Raw genomic sequence first — 22,052 nt, forward strand, 5'->3', positions numbered from 1 at the left:
TACGCCACTTTTAGCAATATTCTAGCAATATCACGGCGGGGCACACCAGAAATAGGCTTCAGACATTGTACCCTTGTCGGGAATCGAACCCGGGTCTTCGGCGTGACGAGCGAACGCGCTAACCACTAGGCTACCCGATCGCCCTGATACATAGTAAAACTGGTAAAGATTTTACTATATATTTAAAAAAAGTTTTGATCAATAGTAAAACTAGTAAACGTTATGTCATAGCTAAACTGTACACGGGTAAAGTTGAATGCTACTTTAATTGACTGCTTCAGATAATTGCACTCGTTTACATGTTCAGTCAGCCCTCGACAAACAATGTTGGCAATTCCAAATTATCATTGTCGACCTAAGCCTCATCATTAATCGACCGGAGCGGTATTACTTTTATAAAGATCTATGTTAAAGTATGGGAATTACGACTGCTCCATTACGAAAGGGGACCACTGGTAGAAAAAAAAGTTACTATTCATAAGAAAAATACCTTTAAGGTCCTTAGTTGGAATTTGTTTTTCACCAATCCTGAGTTGTTTAAAAGTTGCCATGTTTCACAATAGACAACGTAAACACGTTAACACGAAAACGGGGTATTCCGAACGACAGTTACGGCCCGTACGACTGGTTCCTTCAAAATTATCGTCTATCTCTCGCTTCCTTGGGATAAACATTGGAACGGAGGAAGCGAGTTGCACAGTATTTGGAAAGCACTGCCATACAATCACAACCTTATACTGGACATTCTGGAATGTTCGTTTGTTCCGTTTTCAAAACTTGTAATCGAGAACTGTGTCCAGGGACACGTTCCACAAAGCAATCTCAGCACTAAGTCGATCGTAACTCCCATTCTTTAACACTGACCTACGACAGTCGTAGCGCTAAGATCGCTTTGTGGAACGGGTCCCAGCTGTGTAAAGCTCGACGAGGCACAAAAGAATGGACCCACACAACGTGCTCATGTTGGGAAACAGAACCGCTTTAACCATTTTAACAATTAGGATACCCCATCACCCCTTAGTGCGGATTCAAGAGATTTCATGTCCCTGAAGACATGAGTAAGTCTAGAAAGCAACTTGATGGCAAGAGTTGTTTCCCTTAGTTCTCCAACAGGTGGCAGTTTCTACATCCGTGCATTGCTACTTCCTGTATGTTGAGAGCTGCTAAAGTAAACATGGAATGGAGCTGTGTATTCGGAGGCAATTATATGTGAAATATGTTAAGTTAGTGATTACGTGGAATGCAGGTAACGTTAACTATTGATGTGTGTGTATGGATAACTGGAAATGTTGCAAGAAATCCATTTGTAGGAAAGGAAAACCAGTTGTAGTTCAAGCATTAATTCGTGGTGTAAGACTATTCACTTTCAACATTTGTTATTTCATCATGTTCATGCTTACTGAAATCAGGTTCAGAGGTTCTCTCTTAAGTGAAATCCATATGTTAATTTTATAAAACATGCATAAGATCACCTGTTTCACCCACTGACAAGCACACTTCAGGCGACTGACAGCTTGGTGGCACATCACAGAGCTGTCACTTGTCAGTAAAACACTCAAAGTAGAAAATCATGGATGCAGTTTAATTCTAAACAAAACAAATTTGAACGCACAAATTTCAGTGAATAAGGACCAAAATCATTACATATGCATTATCATGATAATAAACAGACATCCTGCAAACATTGAAATGACCTTATAAGGAATACATGTATTTGTAGAAAGCTCCAAATTAGCTCATTTGGAGATAAACACACTGTGTTTTCAAAGCAGAACTAGGTTATTTGTATCTTTTTAACTCTCTTAATTTAAATTTTGAATTGAACATATTTCAAATAGTAAATTTATCATGTTTAAATCTACAGGTCCCAAGCTCTACATAGAAACACAGTATGTTAATCTCCATTCTACCATGACAAAATTAAATGTTAACTCTTTGGTGTAAGCTAAGATATTGAGTGAAGCAGCATGGGTCAGGTCCAATGTTTTCTGTGGATTGCCTATCTGAACTAAGGAAACACTGATATTAAATAACCTGAAAAAAATGTTTTGTTCTCTCATTCGATTTCTATTATCAGATTATGTTTTCTGTCCAAAATAAATTCTCACGCATGCATACTTTAAATATTGCAGTAATTGCAACCTTGCATTTTTCAACCTGTAATTGTACATATAATTATTTTAAAATGCCAACTGACACTGGCTGAGAAAGAAGTATTTTTCTATAATTATTAGCTTCAGCTGTGAACCGGCCATCCTATTGCCTGCTCAGTCAGAGATATGTTTGTGATTGGATGCCTCTGACTAATAAGTAATGAAAACTTACTTTATAACTTATGCACATTTTAATCAAACTTGATCTGATGATAAGTTTGCATCAGAACAATTGTATGCACTGAAAATCGGCTGCTGTTTGTAAACTTCCTGTCTGTAATTTCATGTGACTGATGATGTTGTGCATCTATATTTAACTTGACTGTCATGGACGGGCTTGAAATCAGGTGATGGTAACAAGATGGCCCTGATTGACTCATCTCGCTTATTATTGCCCAATTAGCTGTATCAGCATGATTAGAGTATATATGAATGTTACACAGCAGCTGTGTGTGTGAATGAATACATATAGCTTATGCATATGCTACTTTGGATAACTACTTACTGTATTTCCCTGCAAAAATACCCAAATACATTAGTCATTCTTGGCCATCTTCCCGAGCCAAGGGAGTTAACTGACTCTAAAAGTCCAATTTCCACCCTTGCCGAACTATGCTGGAAGTTCAGGGCTTGATCAATGTGCCACCAGTGGCTATTATGAGTTATGTCCTTTCTATGCCCCTCCTTTTGACCAATCAGATCCCACCTCTCATATCACTTGCATTTGCTTCAAACAAAATGGCGGCTCCCAGTCAAGACTATCTGATCCATGGTCAAAACATATATTGTGTAATAAAACAGGTCTTACTTCAAGAAGAGCATCAAATCATGTGAGTGTCTTGATTATAAACATGAAAAGATTTGGAAAATATCTGTTGAAGTCCAGTTGGCTGTACACATCTTTTGCAAATCCTGCAGTTGATCGAAATCTGCACATTGAAATCCATGTTAAACCTGATGTTGATTTTGTTACGCGGTTTTGATTGCACCATGCATAGACTCATTAGTCCAGCCAAAATATAACTCTATAATTACAGCCTATTTCGGCAAGCATGGAAACTGGACTTTTGCAATCAGTTAACTAACTTGACAGGGGTAGAAACTAACATTTTTAGTCCACTAGTCCTTATGATGATAACATACAGGAAAACCCTTAAAAATGGCAAATTTCTACTAGTCCTTAGGATACCTTAACTATTGGGCAGTTTGGCAAGGAATACAGGACTAGTGTCAATTTCTACCGCTGCTTGACTAGTCCCAGTGAAATGTTTTTTAGCCTCAGGGTAAACAGCATAGTCTAGGTGCAGCACACTGTAGAGATTCACTGTCCCCATGGTCCCTGCAGACCTGTTTAATATTGTTCAATCCAAAGGAACACCCATGAAGACTATGTTAGGCGACTAAAGGGATCAGGTGGTCAGGTTGCTGACTTGGTTGATGCATGTTATTGTATCCCTATCGTATTGATGCTCATGATGTCAATCACTGGATTGTCTGGTTCAGACTTGATTACTTACAGCCCACTGTCATATCGTTGGATTATTGCTGAGTGCTGTGTTAAACAACAAACAAACAAACAATCACATAGGAAAGAAGATATAAAAGTTTAGCTATGTTCCACTTACATGTTCCTTATCCTCTTGTCATGTTGCAGTCTGAGACCACCTTGGTGTAGAATGTTACCCCTCTGACTCACCGATGAGCACCATGTTCCATTCGTCTCACATCCACGTGCCTCGCAGCCGGCGACCAAATGCACTTCGGACATTCGTCACATCCTCATCATTTGGGCCCACTGAGACCAAGGAGCCACTGAGGCGGGGGATTATGTTCACAACGGTCGCCAGTGTTCTCCTACTTGTGGGGAGCATCCTCACATGGCTGGGTAAGACATTACACATCGCACACTGGTGCAGCAGGGTAGGCTAATGTTTGAGGTGTTGAGTCAGTACGTCAAAGTCCAGTTTTGATTCCCCATCTGTTTACAATGTGTGAAATCCATGATGTTCAGTGCTTTCATATGGCTGTATGAATGCTAAAAGTGACAAAAAGTGAGCTAATTCTCAAATCTTTGAGAGGATGAGAATTCATTTAGTACTAGATCCACCCCAGTAACCTTCGTAACTAGCATTTTTCCGTCTCTCAATATATAGCTATGCCACAAGTTAAAATCTCTCCTTTCCCCTGCCATGAGTTGAGAGAAACATATTTCACTCGACACATAAATTATCCTATTTATTATATACTTTGTAGTGTATTTGTCTACCGGAAAATCTAGTTATATCATTGCAGATGTAAAACCTTGAAACGTAAATTCTCCCTACCTCATACACAGGAACGGTTCACCAACCCTTGTATTTTGCGACTAAAAGGTAGGTTCGTGTTTGCAAAATCTTCAAAAATATTAACAAAAGTAACAAAAATATTTAGGGTCACAAAAATTCTGTATCCTACATATAGATATGATTATATGCAAAACCAACTTTAGCCAAAAATATTCTTGAAAATTTCGAGATCACTGTTGGAAGCGAAAGAATACATGCTGGTCAAGTAACCAAAATGACCTGTGCGAAATGAACGGTCTTGATTGACGAGAAATTTACTGTGTATAAAGAAACATTTTCAAGAGAATAACAAACGGCATGAAGCTATATTAACTCCAGAAATGACCATTTGTCATTATTTTGCCTTGTCAATGTGGACATGGTGGAACTTATGTTAAAAGGAAGTCAACAGATTGTGTACGGGCCAGAGACTCAGGAGATAGGGAGACAATTTAAGGGGAGGTCATTCTTGTATGACAATAGTTCAGTTAAAGTGTTATGTTCGCTGCAGTAAAATATCATGTGTTATGCTCACTGCAATGACAATATCTCTCTTCCTAACTTTGGAAAACTCAAGTCTTTCACACTGAAGTATGTAATAAATACATTACACAGAGGAAGGGTAAATTGTCAGGACCCTTGCTGTGTCAGCACCATATCTTTTCTCCTTGGTTTCACTTTCACCAAGCTTTACAGTATTTGCCCTGTGTAACTGACAAGTTGTTTCTCCTACATAAACATGATAGAGCTGAAACAGTTATGGCTAGACCTTTTTGGGTCATCTCCTGAAATACTTTGTGAACTTATGTTATTGTAAGTTGTCCACAAAGCATTCGTAGCATTACGATCATCGTAACTGTATAGTTTGTCATAGGCTTATGAACGTCGTAGCGCTACAAACTCTTTCACCCAGAGCTGAAATTTTGTGTGGGTGTTTGTTACTTTAACATGTTTAAGGTGGTTCAAGTTTGTTTGAGGATTCAAAATTGAATTTTTAACATGGCCTCAGGTAGGCAGCCATCTTTGATGTAATGATTTATGGAACATATATTCAAAATCTTCTCGAAAACGTAACAATGCTTAAAAGGGCTAAAGTGTGAATCTTGGTAGGTGAGACTGTCACCATGGTCACCATATGTAGTTCCAAGCTTGTTACCTGCTCACCTCTCTGTGTGCATATGATGTCTTCGTATTGGTTTGAAGACCCTCCTATGGATGTTGTGGATCATTCCTCTTCTACACGATTTCATTATGTTACATCCGACTACTGTAAGGCATGTAAAGGGGTCCCATCGCCTATTATGGTGTTTTTACTAGGGCTGGGACCTGTCCAAATTTACTACCCGGGTACCCACGGTAGGTCTCAAGAGTTGAGTATAAAATGTCTGATTGGGAATAGTTTAACTGTAGCCCTGACAAAATGTATTTAGATACACCTAAAAACGATCTGGTCATCCATACACTTTGACTGAAGTTTTATCTTTATTTAAACCTTTTAAGGTCTCAAGTCAGAAAGAAATACCAACATTAGTGACTTGTAGTGTAATCATAGAGTTCTAGATAATTTTTGTCATGAAACTATATATCATGTGACAAACCTCGGGTCCGGGTAGTCCTGTGGGTACCCGGGTCCTTCTCAGTACAGACCCTACCCGAGCACCCGAGTTACCTGTCCCAGCCCTAGCTTTACCCATATACAAGTTCATGTCATTATGACACTAGGCAGTGTTATAGCTTATTGTTTATATAACTGTTTAGCACCAGCTTTCTTCATTCATCACCACTCGCCCCTTTCCGTAACATGCAGGAATACTCGTCCCCCTATCAATGAATGTTATGTACGAAAATACGACAAACCAATCAGAATGCGCGTATGATTTCAAGTTCTTTGTCAAAGAATCCCTCAGAAATAATTTCTGTTTTTACATATGTCTTGCATCTAAAAATATAACCAAGACACAGTTAAATGTGTTCAATCATGCTGTATAATTTCGCATGTCATGACGTGCTTTGAATTGCATCTGAAATATAAATAATATATCTGGATATATATGGCAATGAGTTGACAATTGTTTAGGTATGCCCGTTTGCGCTAAGACGGAACCTGGTTGCAAAAATGGCCACAAGAGGGGCAACGAGTTGCTATTTGGCTTGTGCGGGAATAACATGAGTTGGTCATGAATGCAGCTTTCTTGTGTATATCTCAGGGTTGTAGTCTACGCAGGCCAGGGTACCTGTGCTCCACATGGTGGAATAAATGCATAGTGTCAGATAGGATAAGTTTAAACATTTTTAAGTTTTACATGAAATTGTATATTGATACACTTGTCCTATCTCACATGCCATATCATCATGCCCTCCCAGTCATCCCCGCATCACAGCTCTTCTACCCTGTCAATGAAAGAGATTGATGTGGCCGGGGTAGTCAGGTGAGATCACACGCATGGGATTACAGTGTGTTACCCATTTATTAGGGCAGTGACCATGGTGATGCTGGGATGTGTTCAGGTGATATGTTTTTAGAAGCTGGAAACTTTGTTCGAGCACGTTTCCACTTAAGGATCAAAAGAAAAAGGAAGAAATTGTGTGACATAGGATTAGTATATAAACATGATAAATATACAATTTGATGTAACATTCACAACTTTAATTTGTTACCAGCGCTATATATTTCTATTCTGTTACAGTACAGTTTAGTTGATGCCAAAATTTTTAAGATTATATCAATTATCAAAATGAGTATTTTCTGTCAGTGGCATTAAAAACTTGCAACAATACCTATTTTTTTATTTTTAAGGTTGGCAGATTTTGTGAACAGAGACCATAATACTGGATGGAATGCTATTTGATATTTGTTCTTTCAGGGTTCAGTGATGTGTTTGGTGACAAGGTGTCAATGACAGGACCACTGCTGATAGCGTTGGCTCTCCTACTTCTTCTGTTGTCTATGAGGCAGTTTGTTATAGCTCGGAAACGGAATAATTCCACCAGGAATGGACTACAGGTCTGTGCAAACAAAGAACTAACTATTCACATGGTTATCAGAATGAAAGATTGTGTCTCCAATGAGTTCATTAACATAGTCAGGAGTGTATTACCGATAGTCTTTTTACTTTGTAAGAAGATGAAAAAACTAAAGTTTTCTGGTCACATTAAGCAATGATAAGAGACATTAGAGAAGTTATTCTATTGTGGGTTGACTTTACCCAGTACATCAGCTTAAAAAAATGAAAGAATTGGTTCTCAGACAATGACTTTTCAAAATATAGTGTGGGTGGGCGGTGATTTTTTTTTGGGGGGGGGGCTTGTTCAAATTGGTATGTAACCAATTAACTGTTACTAATCAGTTGTGTACCATCAACCTGGGAAAGGGCCTCCCTACATAAACAAGCATACAAACTCCTATTGCGTCATGACCATAACACAAGATGCACAATGAACATGGTTAACATGGTTAAGCTGTGCTCATGTAAAGGGGAAGTAACTGTGCTATATTGGATTGCATTGTTTTTAAGTATTAGGTATTTTTATACAATTTGAAAATGGAAATAAAAACTAAATGGCAGTGGACTTTATGATAATGCTGGTGGAGCCTGAGAACCAAGACTAATATTTTTTTAGCCTAATATCTTCAAATCCTGATTTGTTCTGATTATGTATCTTGTTTTTTTGGAACCGTACCTGTGTTTGTGCTTGTGGGTTTCACCTTAGTGGTAAACAACTAAACATGCATGAATGCTAGACCTACATCACTTTGGGCTTTCCTCCCACATCAAGCTGATATGCCATGATATTGCTGAAATACGGTTCAGAACGGCGTTAAACATGGTAAACCCACTCACGCACTTAGATTCTTGCTTTGTATACTTAGTCAGCAATGGTACATTTTTTCAAGAGTAATACAGTTATTGATGATTTAATCAGCTATTATTTCCACCAGCTGGGACAGATGGGGCGTGGCACGGTAACAGCAGTGGTAGTGGATCGTAATGATGGCCTGGGTGCTGTCACTGTCATCATGGATGCTCTGAATGTCACCCCTGACACCCAAATGAGGTAGGATTTGTTAGCTCATTAGCCAGGTCAGAATAGGTACCCAGTACCCATTATTGCATTATCTTTTACATTATTACATCAGGAAGGTCAGCATATATATATAGTGTAGGGTAACATTCACTCTTTTTCACTCAGCCTAACACCAAAATCCCTACATAGAGACAGTGTCACATTTCACTTGCAAGTCACACATTACAAGGTCTAGTGGCATTGGACTATTTTGCATCATACCTCTTTAACATTGTTAGGATCATCATGTTGTGAGGCATCGTCCCAGGGCAAGCGTGTCCACTAGCCTATATCAAAGCCTAGTTTATACCCTTGCCACATCAAGTTGACTTTTCTTGTCTCGACCCTGGTGCCACTTCACATGGATCCCGAGTTGTGCCCCTTGTAATGAAAACGCCATATCCAATCAGCTCGCTGTTCTTATCTTGTATAGCTTCACAAAGATGGTGACTACTATAGGCGATCAGATAACAAAAATTTCACAATTTCATCCCCGACACAAAAACATAGGCAATTTTTGGGTGGTTTAAGGATGAAAGATTTGTGTCAGCAAAGACAGGAGCGGTAAAATCACTTTCATACGAAGGTGTACCAGTCGTGGATGTTGATTTTGCGAAACATTCTCTGATTGGATTATTGATATGTGCGATAGTCCAATCATATTTAGCGCAGGAAAGTGGGCTTAATGTGGCAAGGGTGGAAACGACTTTGATAAAAAGGCCAGCGGACGCTCTTGCCTCAGGAATATAGTTGTGAGGCTACACTGAAGGGTGTAGTAATATGACAGACATCATACTTATTTCTTTATTTATTGTTTTACTGTTAATTAGATCTTTTAACAATGTTTAAGTTGTAGTGTCATATCAAATAGGTGTAATGAGGTTCCGTTTACCCAACATGATGGTTTATCACTGATGGAAGCATCTGTAAAATCATATACTGTGGACCTATTTAAAAAGGTATCAAAATTTGCATGAAGTATTTTCTGTCTGCATCCATTAAAAACTGATATAATGTCTTAACACTCAGTTGTTAAATGATAACATATAGGGAATCTATCAGTTACCACACAGGTAAAACATGTTTTTGCTTAACATAATCAATACAATACTTAACAAGCTTAAAACATAAGAAAATCAACAAATGTGATGACCAACCATGAGATGACGGACCTAAACGTTGAAAGCTCACATTTTGACTTCCTCACATATCTTGAATTGAAACTACAGTATATGTATGTTAGGACCATTAAAATACAATTCACAAGCTTCAGTTCATCTGTATTACTTAGACGGGCATCGGTGGCCCAGTCGTCTGAGGCGCCACGATTCGCTGTTCAGAGTTGCGTCCCTTGGGCAAGCCAGAAACCTATGATTGTGGGTTCGAATCCCGGTTCGCCCCAATTATGTTTCTAGGTTTGTCAGCACCATACCCATGCTCGTGGGTTTCACCGAAGTGATAAAGGTCTGAGACCTGCATCACTTCGGGCTCTCCTCCCACATTAAGCTGACATGCCGTGATATAACTGGAATAATGTTAAAAGCGGCGTTAAACCCAACTCACTCACTCACTCACTCACTCACTGACTCACTCACTCACTCACTCACTCACTCACTGACTCACTCACTCACTCACTCACTCACTCACTCACTCACTCACTCACTTACTTACTTACTTAGATGCATCTTGATGCATGTCATTTAACATTTGGACTCATTTTCAGAATTCTAACCAGAAAGTAGGTTGACATCAAACATCTTCCTTTATGATACCACAGCACAATTATATTCTTGCACCCATAAGGTCCCCTTCTCCTGGTGGGTCACACATAAAGAAACATGCTTGCCATGCTTAGGCCTATGACAGTTTCATAGTTTAAGTTGCCTTGAACATTTGCCTTGAACATAGACCAAAACCATTGCAACACATCACAGTGCATTTCAGATTGATAAATTTTGTTAAAGTGTCCAGTATTTGATTTTTTTAAAAACATATTAACCACATTGACATTGGATATTGATACTACCACCATTGAAAGAAACATAGACACAATACCTTTGACATGAGCATGATTACGATAATTCTTGGCTAGTAGGCAAGAGCTGTGTAAGTTTTTCCCTAAGAATGGCTAGGTGTAATTATGACTCATGACTGGGGTTCGATTCTCCACACCAGTACAATCTGTGAAGCCCTGTGAACCGAGACACTGTTTAAAGTGGTGTTAAACGCACTCACTATTGAATGAAAAAGGCTTCTAATGGTCATTATACTCACATTGTTCCTCTATGTTGCAGAAGCTATGCATCGTCCACAGGGGAAGACTGTGCACCTCCATCATATAGTGAGGTTACACAGGAAAATACCAGTACAATCCCCCCTGGCCACCATCACCCGGATCAGGATGAACCACCACCTCCATACGAGGAGGCTGTTGGGGTAGAATTGTCCTCATCCACACTCAATCGCTCTTCTCTTCACAATCACACTGACGAAACTACACTGCCAGCTTATACATCATGGACACCAGGTAGGCTATATTGCTTGTATACATCATGGACACCAGGTAGGCTATATTGCTTGTATACATCATGGACACCAGGTAGGCTATATATCTTGTATACATCATGGGCACCAGGTAGGCTATATATCTTGTATACATCATGGGCACCAGGTAGGCTATATTACTTGTATACATCATGGACACCAGGTAGGCTATATTACTTGTATACATCATGAACACCAGGTAGGCTATATATCTTGTATACATCATGGACACCAGGTAGGCTGTATTGCTTGTTAACATCATGGACACCAGGTAGGCTATATATCTTGTATACATCATGAGCACCAGGTAGGCTATATTTCTTGTATACATCATGGACACCAGGTAGGCTATATTGCTTGTATACATCATGGACACCAGGCAGGCTGTATTGCTTGTATACATCATAGGCACCAGGTAGACTATATATCTTGTATACATCATGGGCACCAGGTAGACCATATATCTTGTATAGATCATGGGCACCAGGTAGGCTATTGCTTGTATACATCATAGGCACCAGGTAGACCATATATCTTGTATTCATCATGGGCACCAGGTAGGCTCTATTGCTTGTATACAACATAGGCACCAGGTAGACCATATATCTTGTATTCATCATGGGCACCAGGTAGGCTATATTGACTGTATACATCATGGGCACCAGGTAGGCTATATTGCCTGTATACATCATGGGACCAGTTAGGCAGTATTGTCTGTATACATCATGGGCACCAGGTAGGCTATATATCTTGTATACATCATGGGCACCAGTTTAGCTATATTGTCTGTATACATCATGGGCACCAGGTAGGCTATATATCTTGCATACATCATGGGCACCAGGTAGGCTATATATCATGTATACACCATGGGCACCAGGTAGGCTGTATTGTTTGTATACATCATGGGCACCGGGTAGACCATATATCTTGTATACATCATAGGCCCCAGGTAGGCTATATATCTTGTATACATCATGGGCACCAGGTAGGCTATATATCTTGCATACATCATGGGCACCAGGTAGGCTATATATCTTGTATACATCCTGGGCACCAGGTAGGCTGTATTGTTTGTATACATCATGGGCACCAGGCAGACCATATATCTTGTATACATCATAGGCCCCAGGTAGGCTATATATCTTGTATACATCAAAGGGACAAGATAGGCCAAATATCTCACTGCTATACAGGGTATAGAGAGTACTTTGCTATGTAGCCCTTTGTACAAATTATGCAACACTTTCAGCGTCAAAAATTTATCCTGCATCAACTACTTTATCACAATGAGCCACTAATTACTTATGTTCCAGTTTGATTACACTTTCTTGCTGTAGGATTGCTAACTGTGACATTAAACCCAATTAACAAACATTTTTGGTTCCCCAACAGGCTGTAATGTAGACACCCCCAGCAATACACTGACTATCCCAGGGCAGGTGGCCCAGTGTTACCGTCGCTGCACATTCCCTACACAGCCCGGAATAGAAACCAGTGGTGGAGGACACCAGCTCACATCTCTCGCAACAGGCCAGACACTTACTACAGCAGAGCTCACTCAGGGCGCTAATGGACCTTGGTCTTCTTCAGGAAGGTTTTTTCTAATTCCACATTTTCTAGGAGTTTTAGCCAATAGGAGAGGAGACCCTGCAGCGAGTATGACCGGGGAGCTACCCCCAGCCTACCAGGCAGTGGACACAACTGGTAGCTCCCCTCTCACCTACCTTCAAGCCATGAGTGTAGGCAACCAGCATGGGCCCCCACAAGATCACCTAGGGGTACAGAGTCCCCATGAGTCCCGCTCTCTTGCTCATCCAATGGTACCAGACCACCCTGTCGATACCTACCATCTGCCTCCTATGGAGAGCAACCAACAGGGAGTGGTCCCAAACTCCAGCTTCCCGAACTCCAGTCTCACCACCTGCAGTCTCCCTGGCTCTGCTGAGACACCATCAAGTCAAGTCTGCTGCGTGACGTCATCCAGTCTGCCCAACTCCAGCATGGCGGCCTCCAGTCTGACGGGTATTGGTGTCACAGGTTCGAATATGAAGACCTCCACCACACCCATGCCTAGTATTGCGGGCTGCAATTCTCCTCCCAGGGTTCATCACGGAGGAGTGAGCAGCCATCCCAGCAGCACCACCAGCCCCTCTGCTGCAGCACGCTTCCTGCAGGCTCCACGCAACCCCAACTCTCCCATCATAGATGAACTAGAAGAGGTGGTATAGTCGTAGGGCACAGCTGCATTGCACATGTATGCTAGTTATGTTATGATACAGGAGGTATGATGTTGTATTGCAGTACACAGCTACTCATGTCAAACATTGATTAGTTGGGGTTGAGTTGTGATACAAATGATACGTAAAAATAATTTTTATCTTTTTTACTGAATGTATATCCAGGCAAGACCAATATAATTACTTGTTTTGATGACCTATTATAAAAAAATACCTAAAGCAGGAGGGAAAAAAATATGGAAAAATTCCCATTTTTTATTAAAAATATCAGACTAAATTTGATACCAAATGGTGACTATATTGTGCCTATTGCCTATGGTTACATATAATTTACTGCAGTGTAAATAGGAGTTTTGAGATAAAGAAGTTACTGACACAATTGTTTTCTTTATGGACATTTTGGGGAAATAGCTAAAAGGTCACACAGGTCTGTAAACCAAGTAATTAAGTTGGTCTTGCTTTATTATGTGGAATTTGTTTTATAAAATAATATCAAACTGATATGAACAAATATCCTGCTTTAATTACTTTGGAATTTTGGACAGCCAGATAATGTGCATGAAACAGAAAATAGTCACCCATTCAAACAAATTTACAAGAGTAATTCAAAGAGCAATTCAAATTCAAAAGTAATTTTGTAAACCCTTAAATATCTATATATGTATTGTGACATATATATCATAAATAATTTAAGAATATCGTATATTTCGTATGGCGCCCCATGTAGTTTCACATCACGGATGTATACACTCAGAATACGGTCAGTACGAGTCATAGCCAACTCTTGCATTTTATAGGGTTGGAGGTTTGGGACATGTAAATTGTATTTCTACATCTTCCCAAGTTCTGTTTCCGCCCTGGCATTACTAGGCTGCAATGATGGAGTTATTTTGGTTGTACTAACGATGCATAGTCCAATCAAAATCGCGTAATGCAATCAACATCCGGTTCATAGTCTGCCATGCAGATTTCGGTCGTTTGAAGGATTTGCAATGCATGTGTACCGTCTACTTACAGATATTTTCAAAATTTTCATGTTTTAATCAAGGTGCTCACAAGATTTGATGCACTTCATGAAGTAAGACCCGTTTCATTACATCATAGGTTTTGATTATCTATCTGATCGTCTTGACTGCGCACGGCCATTTTGTTTGAAGCAATAGCATGTGATGTCAGAAGTGAATCTGATTGGTCAATAGGAGGAACATAGAAGGGACATAACTCGTAATAGCCACTGGTGCTGCTACAATCAATCCCAGAAATTCCAGCCTAGTTAGGCAAGGGTGGTAACTGGACTTTTTGAATGCTCGATTTAGTCCCAACCTTATGAAGATAAGTGACCCTTAGGGTATTTTCCTAGCATGTTCTTGATACATCCTCAGCAAGCTCAGTTATTGCTTCCCACAGTGACTTTGTGCCCATGTTTTCCTACTGAGATAAATGCTGTAGACAGCTGGTTTCTTTTGGACATTGGAGAGTTGTAATCAAATTCAGCACCAATTCACACACAAGGGCGGATCCAAGATTTTGACAAAGGGGAATGCACATTGTACCCAAGTCACAAAGTGACTTGTCCGAAGGAGCAGATAACATGTACTGGAATGCCAGAATAAGCTGAATTGTGACCGACAATTAACCCTGTATGACTATGTATGAGGTCCTTCCACTAGCGCGTACCATTGTGAAGAAAGGGTCATGAGCGATAATTTCTGCCCTGATAGAGCATAGATACAGACCAGTGGCAATGCTATCTTCTGACAATGCTTGAGATTTATTTTTACATTCGTTATCCATGTAATTTATGACGTTAAAGGCCAATTTCCGAGCCTGATAATGTATGATTTAATCATGCTTACCTAGCTGTGACATGTATAATTGTTTCTAAGTAACTTCTATCAAACGACTTTTAGGGAATTCTGGTATCAGTTTTGTCACACCGACCTCTTAGTAGTCTCGTGTGTCCATGGGAGCATTGTCAATTTCATTGTAATGACCTGCACGTGCACAACATTAACCTTCTCTACCTGTAACAGACCAAATATGTTTGCCAAAATTCTGCTCTCTGCTATTTGTTTGAACACGTTTTGTGAGTTGGTTCAACTTATCCTGGATTACCAGTAAGGTGTCTGAAAAAAGCTGGAACCGCCAGTGACACAACCTTTGACATGGCATTCTAACAAGCACTTTTGTATGATTAGAGCAATTTGGGTGCCAGGTATGTTGACTATGTAACCTGTTGTATGTGAGGTGTAGTAACTTTGGTCATCAGAAATGTGAATAACACCATGGAAATGCATCACCAACATATTCTGTATCTAGCACAGAAGCATCATAAGAACTGCTTCAGGGCACCTTCAAAGGGAAGTAACTCCAAATTATTGTCTTCATCAGCAGTTTGTCTGAGGTTTGGTTAGGCGCCAATGAGATAAAATTTTGTTAATTTTCAGTAAATGTATCTGCCCTAATGCTAAGCAGTATGTAAAATAGGTTCCATTAACTAGAATTTTTTACTATTTGCCATTTGAAATCTTTCAACAATTTTGAAAAATGGCCTTTGAACTTACTGTTTACATCATTTGTCATGATCAAGTCTAGATCAAGTGTCAGCAGTTACAGGCGGACAACACTAGGGTTTCTGTCACTTTTTGGTTCTCAGTCAAAACATGATCAGAAAATTAGAAGTTTAAGGCTCATGACACTGAAGACGAATTCTTAGGGCTACGACAGATTGATTGTGTACAATGTTGGGACCAGACGTAGGTTGATTGTGGAGAAATATACCATGGTTATTGTTACGAGATAGAACCCGGTAATATTTTCTGTGTGTTTCAGCACTTCCTCAGAGGAGAAGTTTTATTTCAGACACAGCTTTTGGCTAGCTACCATGCCTAATTGCTGTGGCAAAACAGCCAAAATGAATCACTTGCTTTTACCTGTCAAGTCGGTTTTGCAGTAATTTCATAAGAAGACATTCATGGGTAACTTGAAATGTATGCTGAGTTCTTCGTGGCTCGTTTCTTGACAATGAATTTGCATGTTACACTACACTGAAAAATGTGTTATTGGGTCATAAGATCTGAAGATCGAACTAACATCTAGTTCAAACTGAACCCGGTTGTCGCACAGTTGGAAAGGAAGATGCTGTATGTTGCCTATGATTATGCAGCATATTGTTACCATGGTAACACAATATGGTCGTCACACTTACACATTTTACCATTATGGGGTATTAAGGCTGATATCAAGGTTGCACAGTGCTATTTTGTGATAATGTATCTGCTTTTGATATTACTGGTGTGTGATTTTGCAGGTCTGTGAGCAGTGGATGTGTGAAAGATGTATGACAGATGGTCGAGACAATTTGTATATTTGGGTCATGGATGATGACTGATTACCTCAGCTTGAGTTCACTGAAACTTCCTACATCAAATGGCGACCTCAGCGTGTGTCACATTGATAAAATGGCATATTGTTCTGGGATACTTTCATACTGAGGCTCAAGGTTTCATAATTTTGAAATATACAACTCAAAATAAGTTAGGGACCACTTGATTCTTTCATATTAATGTTGTGATATGAATAAATTGGGTGGTCTTTGAATTCTTGTGCTAAGAATATATACTATATACAGATATACACGAGAACACCCTGATATGAGATTTTATATTGTGTACATTAGGGCCAAATTCGTATTTGGATTCACTGTATTTGAAATCTCAAATTCAATACATATTTGATGGTATTATACAACATTGGTTGTTTCAGATCGGTTATAGTCACACATTTTTACAATTATTGGCTGTTTGGTTAAACTTTTGCACAATCTCATTAAAATCAGATCTGAGTTCTCACTGCTGCTGAACAAAGATCTGAGGACATCACATTACGGGTCACGTCAGAACGACCTTTTGCGAACTTTGACTGACTACTGAAATGACTAACAAGAGGTCCATTTCAGCCAATTAGAAAGCAGTTTTCTCTAGCTTTATGGCACTCGTTTCAACCTGGCGACTTCCATTTCAGACTACGCTTGAAAAATATGTCGTCATAGTTCTCGATTAAAATTTTGAAAACTGAACAAACGAACATTCCGGAATGTCTAATATATGGTTGAGATGTATGGCAGTGCTTCCCACGTACTTTGCAACACCTCCTCCGTTGAAATGTTTATCCCACGGTAGCGAGAGACAGACAATAATTTTGACGGAATCAGTCTCACGGGCCTTAACTGTTGTTCGGAATACCCTGTGTTAACGCTTTTGTGGTTGCAAAATTAGGAAATACATTCTGACTGTCACTTTCACGATCTGGTAAGCGACACTTTGATTGGTCAGATCAAACGTTGTCTGACGTGACCCATAATGGCATGTCCTCAGATCTCTGTTTAGCAGTAGTGAGAACTAAGATCTGATTTAAATGAGATTGAACTTTTGCAGTGGATTGCACATTATTTTTGCAGCATGTGGATTCTTTGAAAAGAAAACACTTTTTACAATGACATCCCCATGTCTCATAAATTGCTCAATGATTTTGATATGAATTGTTTTTGTTTTGCATTTTTGTCAATGTTATTTCATGATATTGCATCTGGCTGTTTTGTCAATGTGTTTATGATTTGTTGTCATATGTTCACAGTTTACAGTTAGTTTTGCTGAAAAATTGGCAGATTATATATTAGCTTTTTTAGCATGTTATGTATGACTTTTTATATCTTTTGTTTTGTTATAACCATTCACACTTGAATAAAGGCTTGTAGTAATCCAGCTTTGTCCCTAGCTGACTTAATAATATTTTGAATTGTCTTTGGCCAGTAAATTGTCCACTATTACATAGAAAAATAATTTTTATTCAGAATAAAACATCATGAAAGTTTTTTTTATCTTTCCAGACAAAAATTGAAAAATATGGCCCCCATGTATCACATATTTTGTAAAATGTAACAGCAGACATGAATATTTTTCAAAAGTTTTTGTCACTATACCTTTTTAATGCTTTTACCATTTTGTCAGCAGTTTAAGAGAGCACCTTTCCCAGTTAATTATTAGCATTTGTTTTGGCAATTGCTGCCATTTGTTAAAAGATTTGGAAATCTAGTTTGTTTTTGTTTTGAGTAGATATTATGAGGTATACACACGCCCTTATGTTTCTCGTATCTTTCAGTTACCATGGTTACAGCTCAGTATTTATTTCCACCATCATGTATTAGTGAAAACATTAGTACTAGACTATAATGTATGTCAGTATCTGGTGCCATTGGCCCTTCTTGTTCATATGATCCGGTTCTTACAGCAAAAAACTGAATGGAAGCATGTATAATCGGGACATCTGTCTGTTTCGTGAAATATCTCTGAGGGTTACTATCAATATGTGTGATATGTTAACAATAAGAATATCTTATGCCAAAAATTGTCACTTTGTGAAGAAGTGTATATCAGGTATGACATTTAGGGACTGATATAATTGGTGTGAATGAAAATAAGCAAACAATAACTGAATGTGAAATATATATGATCACTGTTGTATGTACATGGTGAGTGTTCTGTTACATGAATTGTGTACATGTATCTGATATAGTGTGGTTGTTGGGTCCGAATGCTCTGTGATCTGTGTTGGTGTAACCAATAGCATTTTTGTATTATTTCATATACATATAAATACTTAAGAATATTTAATTATTTCCTATGAATGACATTGTCGATTGGATTTCTTTACACTTTTGAGAAGAATCAGTTTAAAAGTATTGTGATATTTTATTATTTATTTATATAAAATATGAATTTGTAAGTAATGATTAAATGGTATGCTGTACATGAATAATACATTCTTCAAATGTTTAGATTTACGAAAAGACCTCTTGTATCATTTTTTCTGTTTTTTATTTGTAAATTACAAATACAGCTAATGAATAAATATTTTTCCTGTTAATATGAATTGATCAGCTATTGTTCTTGGAGAAACAGTCAAATCCAGATATTATGTGTCCGAAAAACTTCCATACCATGTAGTATATTAATTTCATTAGACTTGTTTTCTAATGATGGAATTCAACACTGTTGATATTCTCTAATTTCTTCTGAAGTTTGGACATTTGTACATGAGAAATAATTTTTGTAATTGTGCTTTTGAATGATCCCATATTAATGGGATACATTTCAGTGTGAATGTGATCATCTGTGAATCTCAAGAGTAGTATTTGAAGAGGTTTTTTTAATATACTTTGTGCTTTGTGAGAATGTTCAATTCTTAATGACTCAGTTTTGATCTTGGTACATATGGTGAGATGTGTGGATGGGAAAGTGATATTTATATACACACACTTTTAATTGTAGTGACAGAGGTCTTGTGCCAAAATTCTCCCAATTTTACAAATTAATGTTTTGAGTACTGTGAGATGACACATGATTTTATATGCATAAATTTTGATAAAATAACAACAATATTACTGTGACTAAAGCTTGTAGCCTAAGGTGTTGTAGTGGTTGCTTTTGAATACTAGTCATGTTAATAACCTCCAGTTGTGACATGTGACAAGGACAGACTCATCAGCTTGTAGGTTTCAGAAGATATTCTAACAGTGAAAAAGGTTATTTCACTAAAATATTATCAGATTTTTTATTTGGCCAGACCATTTTAAATACTTGTTTTAAGCTTTTACCATTTAAAAAAACATATATTAAATGCGAAAACGTGTATCAGGAAGTATTAAATTTGTTGTTAATATTGAAAAGGTTGTTAGATTGATAGTTTGACAATGTTAGTTCTCTGCCACTTGCTAGAACAAAGATTTCACCTTTAGACAATCGACAGCATTTTCACCCTAAAATATTGGTGGTATTACACATAAAATACTGTAATAGGCACAATGAATTAAGGTATGCTATTATCAGTTTTCTTATTTTTTGAAGGAGATTGTTTTCCCTTCCTGTTTTCAGGTATTTTGGGCAAAAAGATCCAGAAGAGAAAAACAGTTTGGCCTGGTCTTAACAAAGATATGTTAGGGTATGGCTTAAGTCTTTTGTATTCAGTACCAGTTTGTAATGTCATTCAAATATCTTAATTGTTCATGGTAGAACATATCATAAAGTTTTCACCTTTTTTTGGTTTTAATTAGTGAATTTGTTTCACAGTAATGGAAGAAAAAATCTCTGCTTTCACAATGAATTTTTAGCAATAATTAATATTGAATTATTTGTATCATATTCGAGCTTTGAATATCCTAATACAGACCATACATATATTTACTAAGCTGTATCCCACTGCTAAAATATATGCTGGAAATATGTCACTATACAACTACACGACACAGAGGTGTTTGAATCGGCCACAATCACTTAGTGTTTTGAGTAGCGTGGTGTATTTGAAGGGCAGTTAGGCTTGTCCTTGTCACATGTTCAATAATGAGGTCATTTGGAACCTCCCTTTATGCACACTGTTCTGTGATTGGTTGATTTGTTGTTAATGTCAAGGTCAAGGCCACCTCCCTGACCATTATGTCATGGTCAAGGCCAGGTCACTGACTGTAAGTCAGCAGTATAGGTCTTGGAGCAAGTGTATGTTATGCTTTGCATATTGGATAATGGAAGCACTTTGTTCACAATAAAGTCTTATAATTGTGTTAATCTCTTTGACAATTTTGGAATATAAATGCTTCTAAATAAAACAACCACTTCCTGTTAATTACTGTTGTTTATAATTATGTTGAAATGACTATCAAGTTAACTCTGTTGTGATCATGACAATATGACATTTTTGAATATTTTATTATTTGTTTTGTTGATGCTCATTATTGTTGTAGGAAACGACATTCTAACATGCATATTAGGCCAGAAAAATATTTTACTCAGCTCATTGATAAGCCAGCCAAAATATTACACAAGTAAAATAATAATAATACTGGTAAATGAAATGCTCTTTTAACTTTAATTTCAAGTGGAAAATAAGCTTTAAGTTTAGTCTGACAACTTACTGGCGTTCACTTTCTTTCATAAATGAACAGGAAAAACTGGAAAGACAATGGGTCGAAGAAATTTGGGATAGGTCCAGACCTTGGTTTAAAGATTTTTTTGTTAAATTATCCTAATCAGTAGGTTTAGACAAAAGTGAAAAAATCGAAACTTTCTATATAGATCAGTCCTATTGGTGGGGAACTGGTGCCTTTTGATGATTTGGGCTTTTTTGGGGGGCATGACAAGATGGACTTAAACTGAAAATGAGGGAAGTGCTCGTTTCTGGAGCAGAACTCCAAAACCATTCAACAATTCCAGACGAAACTTGCTACATAGATCAGTCTAGCGGTGGACTGGTGTCTTTTTCATGATTTGGGATGTAAATTGTATATATATTTTTTATGTTTTCATGATAATAAGTTGGACTTTAAATGAGGGTAGTGCTTCTTTCCTGAGCAGAACTCCAAACCCGTGGCTGAAACTTGCTATACAGATAGGCCTAGTGGTGAACTGGTGCCTTTTGATGATTTTGGATTTAGAAAAATACTGAACAGCATTATATTTTTCTTCACTGAACTGATGGTATCCAATGGCAATGAACCAAAAGTGGGGTAGCCAAAAAAGTAGCCAAACTCCATTTCTGAATTGCACCAGACCTGGAAGATATATCATCTCCTGATGACTATTGTTTCAAAAAACGTGATCTGCCTCTGACACAGCAACATTGTTTTTTAGTTCACGATGAGAGAAAACTGTCGGAAGAATTCAAATAATAAGTTC

General features: G+C 38.2%; 1 protein-coding gene across 1 annotated transcript; it reads left to right on the forward strand.

Moving 5' to 3' along the window:
- Positions 1–1,157: 1,157 nt before the first annotated feature.
- Positions 1,158–17,204, forward strand: LOC139443089 (uncharacterized). Its single transcript, XM_071224020.1, has 6 exons — positions 1,158–1,246; positions 3,808–4,038; positions 7,342–7,481; positions 8,418–8,533; positions 10,837–11,069; positions 12,482–17,204. Exons 2-6 carry the CDS (start codon positions 3,852–3,854, stop codon positions 13,315–13,317), a joined length of 1,512 nt encoding a protein of 503 aa, XP_071080121.1. The 5' UTR covers positions 1,158–1,246; positions 3,808–3,851; the 3' UTR covers positions 13,318–17,204.
- The last annotated feature ends 4,848 nt before the right edge of the window (positions 17,205–22,052 follow it).

Source organism: Haliotis cracherodii, unplaced genomic scaffold (genome assembly GCF_022045235.1).
Source record: "Haliotis cracherodii isolate W230 unplaced genomic scaffold, xgHalCrac1.p SCAF_5, whole genome shotgun sequence".
Classification (NCBI taxonomy): Eukaryota; Metazoa; Mollusca; class Gastropoda; order Lepetellida; family Haliotidae; genus Haliotis; species Haliotis cracherodii.

Coding starts and splice junctions, on each gene's coding strand:
- LOC139443089 (XM_071224020.1), top strand. CDS start 3,852: ATGAGCACCATGTTCCATTCGTCTCACATCCACGTGCCTCGCAGCCGG. Junction 7,482..8,417: donor CCACCAGGAATGGACTACAG/GTCTGTGCAAAC, acceptor TATTTCCACCAG/CTGGGACAGATGGGGCGTGG. Junction 11,070..12,481: donor TTATACATCATGGACACCAG/GTAGGCTATATT, acceptor GTTCCCCAACAG/GCTGTAATGTAGACACCCCC.